Below are 16500 nucleotides of genomic sequence, written 5' to 3' on the forward strand. Positions count from 1 at the left end.
TGTCCCGCTTCCCGGCTCACCAGCGCCCGAGCCGGCCGCACCAGATCCTCTGCCGGCTGATACCTGTCCTACACATTCTCCAGTTCAACCTAAGGCCATTTTAAAACGGTTTTTTGTTTAGATGTTTCTGTGATACAAACTTGCAGCCTGTGGCTTACGGGAAAAAACTTCGTCGTGGTGAAAAATTCACATAGCCCTTTCCTCCGCCTCAGCGACCTTGTATCTCCCTCGCTGTCATTTGAGACGTGCAGCTGTTCCTCCCGAAAAAACCCACCGCGCCCTTTTCGTTCGGGCTCTGTGTGATCCACACTCGGGGTTCAACTACTGTGGGAACATGCCCACATCTCCCTGTCCCCCGGGCTCCCTGCTGATGGGAGCCCGGCCTTACGCTCCCAACACTGCATTTGCACTGAATTTCATGATGCTGACCCATCTCCATCGGCATCTCTACTTTATTCTTTTCTTCTAAGAGAAGTGAATGAAACTTCCCAACATTTTTTTTTTCATTTTTTTGAGTTTTAGGAGAAAAGGTGGAAAAAAAGGAAACAAAAATTCTGGGGAAAAAAATCACAGAATTAATGTTCTATGACACAGGAAATATCCCTTGATCAGATCTCTGGCATGGCTGCTTCAGTGTTGATTAAATATTATCTTTCATCTGGGAAAATTTGTTTTGCACCAGCTAATTCTAAAGTACAGCAGCTTTATGCTGTATTTTTGCACTGGCCTATAATATCTGCCCACATCAGAGAATCCACATTGCACTTCCTCCTATCACTCCATTTTGCTCAATTTCAGACCTGAAATCTGTGACTACACAGAGAGCAAAAAACCATATTTTAAAGCTGTTAAATCCACTCAGATACAATGAAACTTGCTTGCGCCATACAGCAAGCAGTCCCAACTACACTGATTTCAAGTTTAAAAATAATTTTAAAGTGGTTGGATACAAACTAACCAAGTTTCAAGTTCATCTACACATGCCACCTTGGAAGACATCAAATAGCTTGGAAGTAACTGTTGCTTCTTGTTTATACAAGATGTCAGGGACCCACATGACATAATTCTGGAACTTTTGTCTTTTATTTCACCCCAATTTGTTTTAAAACATTTGTTCTTCAGAACTGGGGTACCTACCTACAGTAAGTCACCAAAGCACTAATGTGTTAAGCCCAGCACTGTAGATTCTGAAGAGTTGTCCTCTCTTGTGCAGAAGCTGTTCCTGAAGCCAACTGTCTGTTTTCTGTTGAATGCAGTAGGAATTGTCCAGCAGATAACAACTTTCTTAGGGAGGGCTGAAGGGCACAGACATGCAGCATTCAGGGGTAACACCGAGTTATGGGGTGGGTGACAGCAGCGGCTCCAGTGGGTCAGCAGTGCTGAACAAGAGGAACCCAGAGAAGGTGGTATCATCATCACCGTCTGCAAACAGCCCATTGAAAGCCTCTCCTTGGTGGGCCTGCAGCCACACCTCATCTCCTCCCTGCAGCTCAAGGATAGCAGCTCCCGAGGCCTGGTCCTCTCCGCTCTGGTACCTGTCCATCGTGTGCAGCATCTTGATGCCATTCTTAACAAGAGCTACTCGCACGTTCCTTGAGTAGACAGTGATGTGGTAGGTGAAATAGTAAACGCCGGCGTGTTTGCAGGTGAATTTGCCAGTAGCTGAGTTGAAGTCATTCAGGCTGTTATACAGCACCTTGTCAAATTTGATTGGGCGATTCGGAGGGGGAAACTTGGTGGTGACTGTAAGGCCAACACTGAAAGCACTCCTTGGCAGGACTCCTGGGGCACCTACATTCCCCTTGTCTCCTCTGTCTCCTTTCAAGCCTCTTTCCCCCTGAACTCCTGGATTACCCTGTGGCCCCATACCTCCAGTACTACCTTTAGGACCTGGATTACCAATCGGGCCAGTCGGCCCTGGGAAACCAACTCTTCCAGGATAGCCAATTTCACCCTTTGTCCCTTTTGGACCTATGGGTCCAATGTCTCCTTTTAACCCCTTTTGTCCTTGCAGTCCCAGCTCTCCCTTCTGACCTTTGTAACCCACTGATCCTATAAATCCTTTCGGTCCCAGTTTCCCAGGTGGTCCTCTTTCTCCTTTATCTCCTTTGTTCCCCTTCTCTTCAACAGTCCCATTGATTCCTAAAAGGAAAACAAAAACAAAACCAAATAATAATAAAAACAAAACAACCCCACAACTTTCTTGTGATCTTCCATTGGAAGGCACAAATTGAGTTTCAGCATGAGGAATATTTGTGCAGGTGTGTGTCTCCACTGTACATACTGTGCTCACTGTACACACAATTTATCATACATTTAAGTGCAGGATAAGCATAATATCTGAAGAGCCTGTTATTTTGTTAGAAAACGGGTGCTCTGGCTGACAGCAGCAAGAATAAGTTCAAAGAAAGGAAGGTAGTCTATGGGCTGATAATAACACTGACAGCTCACATCATCTCATGAAAAAGCAAAATCTGTCCAGACACTTCTTTACAGTCTTTGGCATACAAAATGGGTGAGATGGTTCACAATTTAATCAGAAAAAGAGGTTTTTTTGACAACACCCTGAACTTGCTTGCCATGTGTTTCTATAATTTTTATGTGATGGAGCTTTTCTTGGGTCACCCAGACTGCTACTGCACCACAACTAAAGGCTTTTTGTCCTAGTTACTTGGCACCCCAGGCTTCATTTATCCTTCATCTATTCTTGGTCTGAAGATCAAAGTCTTCAAAACTCCTCTGGTTGCTGCACAAGGTTTTGAAGGTGAAGATCTCATGATGTGAGAGGCATTTTAGCAGTTGATAGACAAAAGACACCATAAAGAACATATGCTCAATCCATCAGGAAAAGAACCTGATCAATTCTGCACAAGAGCCTTTGGCTTCCCATGTTAGTAATAATGCTGTTTGTACGGTTTGCTGTTCTCAGTTTACAAATGAGAGAATTTAACAGCAGCAATGAAATAAAAATAGATGAGATTGTAGGATGAGTTCACAAACACAAGGGCAGCAGTTAATAGTTAAATATTAAATTGAAACACTTCTTCTCTGACCTTGTTCGCCTTTCTCGCCATTGACACCATCTTTTCCTGGACTGCCAGGAACTCCTGGTTCACCTAGTACAGAAATAAAAAGATTCTCATTAAACAAATTACCAGAAAATTTGGGAAGAGTCCTTCTTTAATCCTTCCTCTTCAATCCTGGGCAAACAGTAATGTAAAACATACTCATATTCCTGACTTTTAGTGCCTGCCACTGCTGATACTTTTATCTTATGAGAGATTGACAAAGAGGACAGAAACTGTGCTTGAGGATGGTGCTTTTTGGGTGCATAAGAAATCCTTGACATAAAAAGGTGAGCTGTTGAGATATGTAGAGTCGCTATATCCTGGTGAGGACCACCAATATGAAAACTTCTTCTCTTGTTGCCTCCATCAGTGGAAATGGAGTGAGGAAGCCACATTCAGCTGGAAGCATTGCAGGGGCAGGAAGCCTAGCAGTGAAACAAGGACATGGTTTAGTGGTGGTTCTGGCAGTGCTGGGTTAATGGTTGGACTCGATCATTTTAGAGATCTTTTCCAGCTGTAATGATTCTGTGATGCTCTGAATCCTAAATTCCTGCCTCAAGAAGAGATGTGTAGGAGTTTGACCAGTGGTAATGGATCATTACAGTGAAGTAATATTGCCTGTAGAGTTGAGGAAGGCATTCACACTCTTGATCCCTGTACCTAGCATGACATGGACTTTCCACTGCTCTAAAGAGAGCAATTATATTAGTTACTTTTGTAGTACAGATGTAGTACAGATGACCAAGAGGTCCATGATCAAATAACTGGATTTGCATTCAGAGTGCAGCAATAGAAGAAAAACAGAGTTGGTTGTAACCATATCCCAAGACTAACTCTCCAGCCATATGGACCAGAGAACAGTTCTTTAGCAGTTTTCTGCACAATGGGCACATCCCAGGAGCTGCTGAAATTTCATTGACTTGGTAAGGAACAAAATTAATATTCATGTATTAAACCACTAAGATGTATGTACATAGATATAAAGAATGGTACAGTCACCCCACTTTGTTCAAACAAAGAATAGTCAGTACAGTCATCATAACAGACTAATTTAGGAAAAATGGTTGGGGAGTTTATCAGAATCCAATGGTATCCTGTGATAACTCACTGGAGTGAAGGAAGGCCCTTTATAAGTTAAATGAAAATAAGTAAGCTTAAGATTTTCCATTTTTCGGACCTTTCTGGAAGCCTGCGTACAGAAAAAAAAGGCATTTAAGTGTATGTGTTTATTAAGGTGCTAATGGAAATCTTTGTTTCTTTCTATATTTTAAAAGGTGAAGTATGATATGTCCACATGCCTGCAGATTTATCACCTTGTGCAACCCTGTCCTTGATATTCCAGCATGGATGCAAGGGCCATCATTAACCTAAGGCTTAAGGTATTATGGGGGTGATTAGCTTTAAGATGCTGAGATTATCTCTGGCTTTGATATCTCACACAAATCTCTATTATAGCCTGCTGGAGCAGACATGAATCCTACATTGTTTTTCAATAGTCTCCATTTCTGAGCTTACTCTAGTGACTCTTGAGTTACAGCAAGTAGGCACACTCAGAATCAGGTCCCACAAATGTGTAGTTTAGATAAGAGAAATCTTCTTCACACTGCATACTTCCTACTATACCAAACAAGGTATCAGTTGGTGCTTTTTTGGTTTATTGGGCATGAAGCACTTTGCAGAAATATAGTTTCTATCTTAGAGAAGTAGGATTAGGTTTGCAGCCTTTAAAATTTTCAAATAGACTTGAAAATATTCCCACAATAGAAGGTAAAGCCTTTTTTTCTTTTGTTTTTATCCCATGAACCTGGCATCTCCATAATATCAGCTGTCTTGCTTTCATTATTTAGCCTTTCTTTATATTTCCTTCTTCAAACAGGTAAATGACCAATGTGTGAAATGTTTTCTGAAGGCTAGGCAGAATAATCCCATTCATTCAGAGTAACTACAGACAAATTTGGCAGTGAATGGATTTGCATTTGATACATTAAATCATTCATTCTGAACATAGTACCTGTATCTCCTTTGTCTCCTTTTGACCCGTCACGTCCATCACGACCAGGTATGCCATTGTGCCCAGGATTGCCAGGGATGCCAGGATACCCTTGGGTGCAGACATCCTGTTTTTGTGTTTCTGCTGTGCTGACTACAATAGCCAGCAGTACAATCCAGCTTTTCATTCTTAGGTAAGTTATATGACTTTGGCTGAAATGTTTAAGAAAGAAAAAGTACATCTGCCTAGGTCTACCTTAGAAGAGAGTGCAGTGGTGGAGGGAGGAAAATAAGGAAATGGGTTTTCACCATGTCTATTCTTCTGTTTTGTTTTTATTTATAAATCTCTATATAGCATTAATTACAGTCCTAGAGACTACTGAGTGCTATTTTAAATAATTCTTTAATGGAGATATCAGTCATAGAATTGTTATACATTTAAAACATTAGCTTTACACAATTCTCCATCCCCATTTCTCCCCGCACCTACTTGTGACTGCAAGGTTGTACCTCTCCCAGGAGATGGTGCCATGGGAGGTAAGCTAAGGCAATTCAACCCCCTCATTCACCACAAAACAATAACTTTTTTTTTTTTTTTTTAATTATTATTCACCGGAGTTAGTCCCTTACTGGGTTAATAAGTTGAATAACCTCAGAGGAGGGGTCAGACCAGGAGCAGAGTGAAATGAGGGCAAAGGTGAGAGGAATCAAGTAAGAGGGTTTTTTGGCAAAAACAAGTCTTTAGCTGGGTTCTCCCAATTCACGTAACTTTGCTACTAAAAGTCCAGCTCATATTTATCTTTTCACTAGAGAGTCCCTCCTATAAACTGTCTTTTAATATAGACCCATTGAAATACATTCAGACTTAATCCTGAATACAGCTGCTTTAATTGAGTGTAAGAGCAACTGTTGGGAAGAGATTAGACTGAGGAATAAAAAACAAATAGCAACAAAATTAATACCTGTTTTATTTGGAATTAATATCCATAAATGTCTAATGCACAGAAGCTTTGCCTGTATAGGTTAAGTACTTAGGTAAAAGTGATTGTTAGAATGAGTAAATTTTACGCAATTGGTTTTAGAATTTGTTATTTTATTAATGAGGAGTAAGATCAGTTAACTGGCATTGATTAAAAAATGGTATCTTCTCTTTAATCTCTCCACCACCATTTCTCACTCTCATGAAACAATGCACACAAGTACCATGTAGAGAGACACCAGTATGTCCTCAATAAGAAAAACTATACCCTTAACCTAATTTATAGAGTAAGACTTTAATTTTGGGACATGTTCCTGAATCTTTTTATTCTGTGTTCCGAAAGGTCCCCATTTTTTTACCTTTATTAAAATTATTTATGGTGTCTTTGCCAATGGCTTTACTCAGAGATGTTTGATCACCCATCAGAAAAATCCCACTTAGTCTGCTACTGCTGGTTGGCACTAAAGAAAGGTGAAAATAGATAAAACATTTGCTACTTCTGAGGTATATAAACATTTGCTGCCTTAGTCAAAGGACTCCAGAAGAGTGCAAAAGGAAGGAGTGCTCTGTATGACGTTGCTAGGATATGGTGCATCCCACGGAGAAGTCTGACAGTCCTTGTCCACTTAGAGAAAACCCCATTCCCAGTTGTCTAAAGAAGTGTTCCTTGCCTAAAGAATAGACAGTGTGGTCCCCATACATGCACTCCACTCCACAAGCTGACAGTACCATCATCACATATATAGGACCTTTGTTCTTACCTCGTTCACTTGGTACTTCCAGTGTTCTTGGACATCTTTAAACTGAGTGTAAAAGCTTCATGTGAAGGAATGCACACTCGGATATGTGCCTTGAGGACAAGCACTTGTTTGGTCACTAAATTCTCAAAGGTCAGTGATTAAATTTGGAGAGCTGTTCAATAATTAAAACAGAGGTTTAAAGTGGAATCTTTCTATTTATTCCAATATTAAGCTGAAGTGCTCTGTACTTTGGCTTTTACCACTGTTACATGAAAGAAAATAGTTAAAATGGATTAATAAGGCTTTGATTTCCCTGTTCCTTTACACAAATACATCACACAAATGTGGTGTCACTGACAGCTTGGTTGATTGGTGGGAAGGAAGGCATGTCTCACACTATTATTGTGCTGCTAAAATATGTAGTGACATTCATTTCTGAATCAGGTAATTTACAATGGTTTAGGTACAAAGACTATAGCAATTAAAACTAAAAATGCTGAGAATGTGGCATTACAATTATTACGTGATTATGAAAAGAGGTAACAAGGTTGAATTAAAGTAAATAAATAGAATTACAAAGTTTTTAATGTGTAATTAGCAGGCTCCCTATCTAGCTATTCAAGCAACAGTCAAAGCTATTGGGCTACTAAATTATATGCTATTGGTAACTAATTTGAAAAAAGCCATAACTCAACTCTTAACTGTGTTTCTTGAAACTACTGAAGCTGCTGCTGTCTCAGGACTAGTGGAAGTCAACTGAGCTTATCATCAACTCCCTAAATGCTGATCATCAACAGTGAAAGATAAAACCAAAAGTAAACAGGAGTTAAGGAGTGTTAGAGGAAGCGGCCTTAATTTACCCTTGTTGGTTCAAGAGACTGCAGTGTCTGAGAGTGTCACCATACTGCAAAGATGTGACACGTGTGCTCTGCACAAATCAAAGAACTTTCCCTCAGCACCGCTGAGAAACGAAGTTTTCTGTAAGATCTTCACCACCACCCTGTGGCGACACCAAAATATTGCAAGAGTTGAGGTGCCCTGGCTTGAACCTGGGACATTGTGTCCACCGCACTCTGAAGAAAAGGAAGGACCATGTGCAGCAATTCGCTGTTCTACTTCAATGAACTTCTGTAGGCAAATTAACCTCGCTGCAGTGCTAACTGAGAAGAAGAAACGAGAGCCATAACGAACAATCCTTTTCTCTTTACCCATTAAGCACCATCTGAAATTTTCTAAGGGTGCTTAGCCTCAGCCTCCTCTCTCACTTAGAAGTTTGAGTCATTACAAAACAGCCCACCCTACCAGTTAGGAATAACGTAATTCATTAGTTACCTCTACCTTGATGGACTCTGCAGTTAATCTGGTTTGATGCATTTTTAGCAGACAACTGCTGTAGAAATAGCCTTAAAGACAAATGTTTCTTTCAGCTGCTTTTTAGTGCCTTGTCTCATCACAGAATAATGACTTGAAAATAACTACACAGGAGCAAGAGTGCATCATTTGCTTAAAAAACATTGCACCTGAAAGGCAGGAGATGCAGGAGTTTTTAGACTGATTGCTGTGCTAATCACCTCTGTTAGATGAATAGGACAACTACGATCATGAGATGGATGGTTAATGAGATATGTGTCATCCTATTAGCAGAGCAGCTTCTAGACACTTTTTCAGTGAGTCAGTATCTCTGAAGTCTAGGGTGTACTTACAGGAAGGGGTCATGGTGTACCTGAGGCTCCTCCTTTCCCCTTAAGCAGTTTCAGCTTTCCTGAAAAAAAATCGCTGGGAGAAACAGCTGGTAAATCCTGTATCACCTTGTGTTTGGAGAGAAATTCAGCCCTTGAAGAGCAGTGATACTTCTTCCTCTGCTGACCTCTGCCCTCTCAGATCTGCCCTTCTGAACTTCACTGATACGACTCCAGTGATGTGGATGCATACTTTCCAACCTCTGCTTGTCTGCAGAGTGGTTTGGCTGCCATTGCAGGTGTCCCACTCTGAATGCTTAAAACATTAAAACAACTCAGATAAAATGTTGTCCAGGTGTCATTCAATCACACACACACACACATACCCCAAGATGCACAACAGAAAGGTAGGATGTAATGTAAACAGAGGGAGGGTGTTATGGGTGTGGGTCAGTTGTCTGGTGCAACCTGCTGTAGGTGCCAGCAGAGACATTTGGGGATGCCACATGGAGTCTATAAAGGAGGTGTCGATGAAAAAACATTTATACAAACACACACATATCTGTTTTTTGAAACCAGAGCCTAAATACCTAATAGTGGCAGTAGGTGAGTTCTCAGCACCAGGCACTGGACAAGGACAAGTTCTGATTGCAGTGAACTAAATGGAGACTTAAGATGAACAAAAAATGTGTTATGCTGACAGTTTACACATTCTTGTCATATTCTTACAATTACATACCCAACAGCTAGTTAGAGTAACTGGACTTCGTAAAGCATTTAGAAACACATTTATTTGTGTGAGGAGTATTTGTGTGCTTCCCTTACAAGCCATGAGGCGTGCTGGTTTTCATTACTGAGTTCTTCATTTCTCCTTTGATTCTGGAACACGAAAAGGCCCGAGTCCTTGTCTCTGTTACCAAGCACAGATCATTACGCAGCCTTCAGAAAAAACCTAAACAAACAACGAAAAAAATCTAAGACAAGCAGTGTTATTTCTGTACAAACAAAAAGCTCCATCTGACAGATCAGCTCTCAAGGAACTTAAAAGCTGATAGTACAGAATTACAATCTACAGGATTTAGCCTGACTGCCCAAGCACGAAATAAAATGCACAAATGAGCTCACCCTGGCCGGATGAACCACAGGGTCCTTAGAAAGCCTATTGATTGCAACATCCTACTCCAGTGTTTGCTCAGGGTATGTTTTTCTGTCATCCAATCTTATCTCACCAAGTGCTCAAACTGTGCCTTTCACTTTAAGGTTGGAGCACTCAGCACACATCCCACTGCAGCAGGAGCTTCCTTGGGAGGCCCGGGGAACTCTCATCTTTGAGGTGAACCAAGAAATATAAGAGCCTGGATGTTGGAAAGAGGGGTAAAGAATTACCAAACCAACTATTGTGCCAGCATTTGAACTTGCCAAAACATTTCTGATGAAAAGATTTCAGCAAAGCATGTTATTTTGTTAAAGGTGATGTGTTTTAGCAAAACCCAATTTTTGATACAGCCTGGAGCGGGAACAACCCAGGTACACTTTTCAGATGTGGCCCTCTGCCCTGTCAGAATAATGAGATACAAAAAACTTCCCCGAATCAGAGAATTTGAATCCCCAGCTGTGTTGCCCATTGCTCTATCAAGCAGGCAGGTAAGCCTGTTCACACACATTTGCAGAACGTGCCTTTTGGGTGAAACCCTTTAAATGGCTTTGCTTTCGTTCCAAGGAAAATAAAATTTAATCCTCCTTACCGGCACTGCAGTACTTAAGTCACCATCCTCTTTATTAACACAGAAGCTGCATTTGCATGTATTCCAAGGGGTACCGTGTGAACCCTCTACCAGAAGGTAAAGCACAGGAATCACAGGCTGAGACAGCAACAAGGACAGGCCTAGACAATGAAGACTTCAATACCAGAACCAGGCTTAGTCACTGTTAAAATCAACTTCTGCTGAGAAGTACTGAAGCTGTTACTGGGAAACCAAGAGAAGAAGGTGTGACTTTTTTTCTTTAAAATACTAAAAGAAATATGATAGTTGATACCTTTTTGCATCACAGAGGAAATTTTGTAGACAATAGAAAACCCTCAACAATTTTAAAACTGCACAATAAAGTTTTATAAAACACAGATGAGGAACTTCAGCTTTGTATATTATTTAATTCAAACATGTACAATAAGAGAAAAATAATAGGAATGTAAGTTTGTACGTATTTCCAGAAAATAGATTCATTTGACAAACAACGTTTGAAGAGTAAAATAAACCTTGCAATGCAGTTACTCCAGAACAAATGCACATCAAGCTACTGCAGTCCTATACATTGTACTTCAGCCGTCCACAGCCAATTCCTTTGCTCTGCAGCCAGGACATGTCGTTTACAACAAGTGTAACGGCACACACACACGGGGTGAGATGCGCAAAGCAATGTACGGAAAGTACAGCGTTACAAAACACCGAAATAAAAAATATATGTGAGCTATCCCTAGTATTTACGACAAAGAGTTTTAAATTAGAGATCGTTCAGAAGGCATTGCCTACATACAAATGCCACATATATAGAAAAAAAAGCAGAAAGGCAGTCAGAGAAAGGTACTGTGTTAGTTATGGCTAAAGACCTTTGGCTCCAAAATTGTGATATAGTTATTTTCAAAAGACAACTAAAATGTGGAACATTTGAGAAGTCTGTCTTTGAACTCAGTTCTTACACTGACCACTAAAATTCAATGTGAAATTTAGCATGGCAAGAGCCACTTGTAAAACAATCTTATTATTTTATACATCAAATGCTCTGAGCTGGATGCAATTATGGTTTGGCATTTTCCTAACTCAGTGGGAACACATTTGAGGACAATTATATTTTACTGCATCTCATGCAAAAAGTCTGAGGTTATCTGCTCAGCAGGCCATCAGGAAGGCTCTGGCTGGGCTTTATCTAAATGAGGCACAAACGTTCTTAGTAGTTGCCCTAGAATTTTTTATAGTAACTTAAAGCATGCAAGTGGAAAAGAACAGATGTTGCCATCACAACTTTGTGATGATATATATATAAATTTTGTCACCAGAAGGAGAATCAGGGCAAGAGTTGCTAGAATTCAAACTTTTATATTTTAGTTGCAACTCCTTCCCACAGACTCTGAAGTGAGGCTGACTCCCAAGTAAATATCTGTCTTAATTGTTAAATAATGTAATTGTGTGTTTTTATTTCACTATAATTTTTTTAAAAGACTATGGCATAGTATAAATTTGGCCTGTCTTACTATATTTGATCTTAAATCTGTTGCAAGGTCATATTGCAAAGAAAGACAGAGAGAACATTACAAAACAACCATGTCTATATGAAGGGTACTATATGTAAAACTGTCCTGAGTAATCTGCACCATGAAATATTTTCTTTTTATCTGTCTGAAATTCACTTCTTGAGAAAAAAACCTGCTGCATCCAAAACCATATGCAAACATTTCTGTTCATTTTTAGGGCTAAGGCACCAGCACTAATATATGGGAAGAGCCTTCATGGGCACTGACATGTCAGAAGAAAGATCCCCAAACCATTTTTTTTCCAGCACCCCACAGAACCAAGCACTGAAAGGAAGTAGATTTCAGCAAAGACACATATGTAAGTGTGGATCTCATAATGTCTTCAGGTCCAGCTGGCAAAGTTTCTGGGTGAGCACTGCAATCCAACTTCAGACTTTTTTTTTTGCACTTAGAACAAGTTTTTCAAAATGTGATTATGAAAAACATCATCTCCAGTTGCACCGTACATGCATCTCGTTGGTTTGCAGGCCTGAACGTGGCAAGTACCCACAAAAATGGGTATGTAAGAAACGCAAAAGGCTTACTCATTTGAGGGGAAGGGTGTGCATCCATGCCTGCATTTGGAAGTCTGCTCCTTGTGTTTAAATTGAGCATTTAGAATTATCTTTTCGAAAAAATCTGAACAGTGATGGCTGGCTTAAACATCTGGAGAAATATACAAGCAGCTTTTTTCACTGACTTCCCCATGCATTTTCTTTCAGCTGGATCATCACAAATGTCAGCGTGCATTTCCAGTTCTCAGTCATCTCCCATTGCTATGGGAAAGCACAAGCAATGAAGTTCACTATGCAGAGCACAATTTGGCTGAGCATACCAGATTTTGCCTTATTGCCGAACTATATACACAAGGCATTTGAAATGTACAGTTGTCAAAAGATGTAATTTAAAATCAAAACCACAAACATGGGCTTTGCAGAAGTGGCCATAAAGTTAGGAAATCACAAAATCTAGTTACTAGTGGGCTTCACAACACTGATGATAAATAAAAATATGGAGGTAACAATAGTAGTAGGAACAAATACATCTTTAAAATAAGGCTTTTTTACATTGTTGTTATGATGCCTGGCCTCTAGCCCCTTGTTTGTTTTTCAGATATTACAGATCCATGACAAAGCTGATTGTGCCCATTGTCAAAGAATACCCTTGGATCTATCCTAATCATCAGGTAATGCCCCTAATCAGCAGCATAAGATAAAGTACTGTAAAGACATTCATAGCAAATCAGTTCTGAAACATATCGAGTCTTTATTTCCTTCCATATTCCCACCAGTCTTGTCACCCTTGATGAGAGCAAGCAAGCAGAAATCATCAGTGCTACAAATATCAGGATCCTCTTTCTTCCTGGTGGCTTTTTAAAAGTTATTCTCCCAGATCAACTTCATGCCACACACAAACTGAAGCAATGCAAATCACGGATTGCATATGCTGGCCAGAGCTGACCTTAATCAAGTCAAGCTCTTCCCCTTCCAATGAGGACTGATGACACCGAGACAAAAATCCATCTCTGACCCACACAATTTCTTTGTCCCTTCCAGTAAGGATTTCTCTTTCTTTTTGATGAAGTTATTGGTCAAAACCCATTGTCAACTGACTGTGTACAAGAAGCATGGATCCAGACCACTTCAATATATTTACATTACTATTTATTCATTTTCTAAGTCCAACTATATGAAAAAAAAGCATGAGACCTACGCAACATAGCCAGCAGTCACCATGTTCTGTCTCAACTCTGACTTTGTACATTCACATTATCTCTGTGAGAAAATAAAAAAGTATTTTTTACACAGAGAAATAAGCATATTGGAAATACAAAGAAGAGTCTCCCAGGTGAAGAAGTGCGTGAAAAGTAATATAAAAGCTCTACATTTAAGAGCATACATGCATGCAGTATCTTGCTCTGACTGAAATTAATCAATCCGAGATGCCCTGGGCTCCTTTCGTTTCCACTTTTGTGCAATAAATGCACGTATCTTTACAGTCCATTTCACACTCTGTTCATGTTTCTATAGGACAGAATAATATTTCCCTGTTCCAATCTGGAATATGGTAAGGCCTTGCGGGACGTTCTCCTGCCATTTGGCAATGTAATAGAAAAAAGACAGGAAGGATTAGGGTCCACTAAATTCTGCAATAGCTGGTTAATCACATGGGATATCTCCATCTGATTTAAATGGGTGATCTGTGCTCAGCACTGCAGAAGGAAGAAGAAAACTCTCCTAAGACTCCTTCCTGATATATCCCTAAGGAAAAATTCCTCCCTATCTAAAATTTGGCCATGAATATAAGGTTAAGAAAAATGAAATGTTACAATGACCTGCATGATTCCATCACTAGTTCAACATAACTAAGAAACAGAGATCAAATACTGCTGTTTCTGAGTAAGAGCAAATTGTCTTTGTCAGAAGAGAGACTGCTCTTCATCAGCAATGCTGACACTTGGCAACACGGACTTCAGAGCAGCCTTGACAAACTTCATTCTTATCCAAGACAAAGGCTGCATTCCTGGTGCAAGGGAACACAAGGTTCTGCCTCTGAAACAGGAGATTCGCTGAGCTCAAGTAAGCTTGACTGTGTCTCCAAGGTCCTCCTCCAGAGTAAGTCTCCCTCTCTGCTGATGTCCTTCCAGGTCCTTGGCCCCTCACTTTTTAAAGGGAGTGAGTTTGTTGAAGGTATGCCAGAAGAGGGATGGCTTCCGCTTGGGTTCTGCCAGGGCAAAGACCTGCTGCTGCGGGACGCTGGTAGGCACAGTGATGTGTCGCTGGTGAAGGGGATGTAGGGTTTGGTGTGGAGGAGGCACAGGACACCCATTATAGCTCACACCTGCAGAAGGAACAGTTGGAGAAAGCACCTGAGTCAGCCAGGGAAATTTAAGCACAGAGCCAGGAGACATGATGAATTTTGCCGTGATCTTGAATGGCAGAACTATTAAAGGTCACCTTTTCTGATGTTTGATTTTTTAATTGCTGCATTGAGTTGGCTTAAGAAGACAACAGCACCAGTAAAAATAACATTACAGAATTACCAAAAACAAGCAGCAGTTTCACACAGCTGGACTATATTGTTTGCACAAGTAAATTCTGGTATTTCTAACGAATGACTTCAAACAGCAGATACTAATACTTCAGTCCACTCTCAGAGTAAGGTTGGGTAAAATACTGCTACCAACAAAAATGTTGTTTCTTTCATTTGGAATATATTTTTATGGGTTAATGTTCTTAAGACTTTGAGTTTTGTGCATTCTGAACAAAATCACCTAATCACAAACTTTAGCCACTTCCCTGAACATCCAGACAGGTTCTGTGGGTTATCTAGTGATTGATAAAGAGAAGACGCTTTAAGAATATTAATCCCAGGGAACAGAAGACAACCAAACATCAACTCCTTCACTCCTAAACTCAGATTTAAATCTTGTTCCACTTCTCTCTCAGCACACTAAAGATTTGCCCGAGTTTGACTTTAAGATGGAAAAGGACAAAATCTGTTGTGATTTGTTTCTGTTGTGATTATTTTCTGAGAGAGGAAATGAATAAAAAAGCCACTTCCTGATAAACAAGCTTCTAGTCCATCCATCCTTCTACAGGGATGCCAGAAGAAGCCATTATGACTGTTATTGGAAAAAATGTAACAATGTGGCTTGCAAAAAGAACTTCAGGACATGGTAAAGAAGGCACAGAACTGGTAAAGAAGAACAAGCTCTTTCCGTAAAAGCAAAGGAAGGAATCAGTAACACTCATTTCTAATTTAACCTCTGCATGCAGTTCCTCACAACCCTAAAATGAACAGCTCGCCTTACCTCTTAAGCATCTTCTCTAATATAAAGAATACTGACTCGTCTGTTTGGAAGAAGCTCAGGGAGCTGATTTAGTAGACAGTTTATAGAGACATTGGAATTTAATATTAAAATACAGGTTAATGGCAATAATTTGGCTCCATGTAAACCACAAAAAATGTTTTTAGAAGACTGAAGAACTCAGTCACAGCCAGACTGTGCTATCTCCTGACAAAAAGATCACTGGAACACAGTAAGAAGGTAATGCAATTCTGAACACCCACCTTTCATTTTTCCTTGCCTTGACTTACGGGCATTCTGCATGGCTTGTTTCTTCTGGTTTTCTGAGATTTCCATACCTACATCAAAGTGTAAATTAGGGCACTAGTACAAAATTACTGTATCTAATACTTGGTTACATTAAATTAAAACAAATAAGTAAACTATATTTTAAACAATTTTTAGTAAATCTTAGTAGTAATACACCTGAAGTTTTCAGAAGTATATTTTATGTTGTCATATGAACTTCAAGGGAGTTTTACACTGGGATAATGATAGGTAAGTCCAGATAAGAAAAGATTTTTTTTTAAAAAAAAGTGTACAATAACATTTCTGAAATCTACAAGTCACTAAGTAATGGATCACAAATGCAAAATCCTTTTGTTTTTCACTCACTCTGAGCTAACCTGGGTAACAAATTGGAGTCACTGCTATTGCAGTAGTACAAATCTGGGTATCTTTCCCTCCCTCAGAGGAGAGTATCACAAAATCTGCCAGACACTGAAGCAGGCTGTGATGTGGTTTTGGCTGCATCATTCTGGGGCTGGATCCCTCACTCGGGTTTCTCATGCACCTGTTCACATATTTGTGTAACTTACATGAAGCACGTGGGCAACCCTATGCTATTTACTACCATGTGGTAGGCGTATAACCGAGCTGTGGTGAGGGCAGAGATGACAGACATCT

General features: G+C 40.0%; 2 protein-coding genes across 9 annotated transcripts in view; both read right to left on the reverse strand.

Moving 5' to 3' along the window:
- Positions 1-1096: 1096 nt before the first annotated feature.
- On the reverse strand, positions 1097-10481 carry LOC104690013 (complement C1q and tumor necrosis factor-related protein 9A-like). Of its 2 annotated transcripts, XM_019286425.3 has the most exons (4): positions 6798-10481; positions 5080-5270; positions 3054-3116; positions 1097-2142 (listed from the first exon to the last, which is right to left on the reverse strand). In XM_019286425.3, the coding sequence occupies exons 2-4, from the start codon at positions 5243-5245 to the stop codon at positions 1337-1339; spliced, it is 1035 nt and encodes a 344-aa protein (XP_019141970.1). In that variant the 5' UTR covers positions 5246-5270; positions 6798-10481; the 3' UTR covers positions 1097-1336. The 2 variants fall into 2 exon arrangements, with proteins under 2 accessions (XP_019141970.1, XP_019141969.1); XM_019286424.3 differs by having other exon boundaries at positions 5080-10481.
- Positions 10482-10587: 106 nt separating this feature from the next.
- SPATA13 (spermatogenesis associated 13) overlaps positions 10588-16500 on the reverse strand; it is a 170109-nt gene continuing 164196 nt past the window's right edge. For all 7 annotated transcript variants that reach the window (XM_019286422.3, XM_010400491.4, XM_010400490.4 and 4 more), the window contains 2 exons: positions 15819-15893; positions 10588-14585 (listed from right to left, as the gene is read on the reverse strand). In XM_019286422.3, the coding sequence (XP_019141967.1) occupies positions 14404-14585; positions 15819-15893 (257 nt within the window). In that variant the 3' untranslated portion in view covers positions 10588-14403. The remainder of the gene's footprint in view (positions 14586-15818; positions 15894-16500) is intronic.

The sequence above is a fragment of the Corvus cornix genome, chromosome 1, assembly GCF_000738735.6.
Source record: "Corvus cornix cornix isolate S_Up_H32 chromosome 1, ASM73873v5, whole genome shotgun sequence".
Taxonomy (NCBI): domain Eukaryota; kingdom Metazoa; phylum Chordata; class Aves; order Passeriformes; family Corvidae; genus Corvus; species Corvus cornix.

Coding starts and splice junctions, on each gene's coding strand:
- LOC104690013 (XM_019286424.3), bottom strand. CDS start 5,299: ATGTACTTTTTCTTTCTTAAACATTTCAGCCAAAGTCATATAACTTAC. Junction 3,117..5,079: donor AGGAGACAAAGGAGATACAG/GTACTATGTTCA, acceptor TTTCTGTACTAG/GTGAACCAGGAGTTCCTGGC. Junction 2,143..3,053: donor TGGCGAGAAAGGCGAACAAG/GTCAGAGAAGAA, acceptor TTTTCCTTTTAG/GAATCAATGGGACTGTTGAA.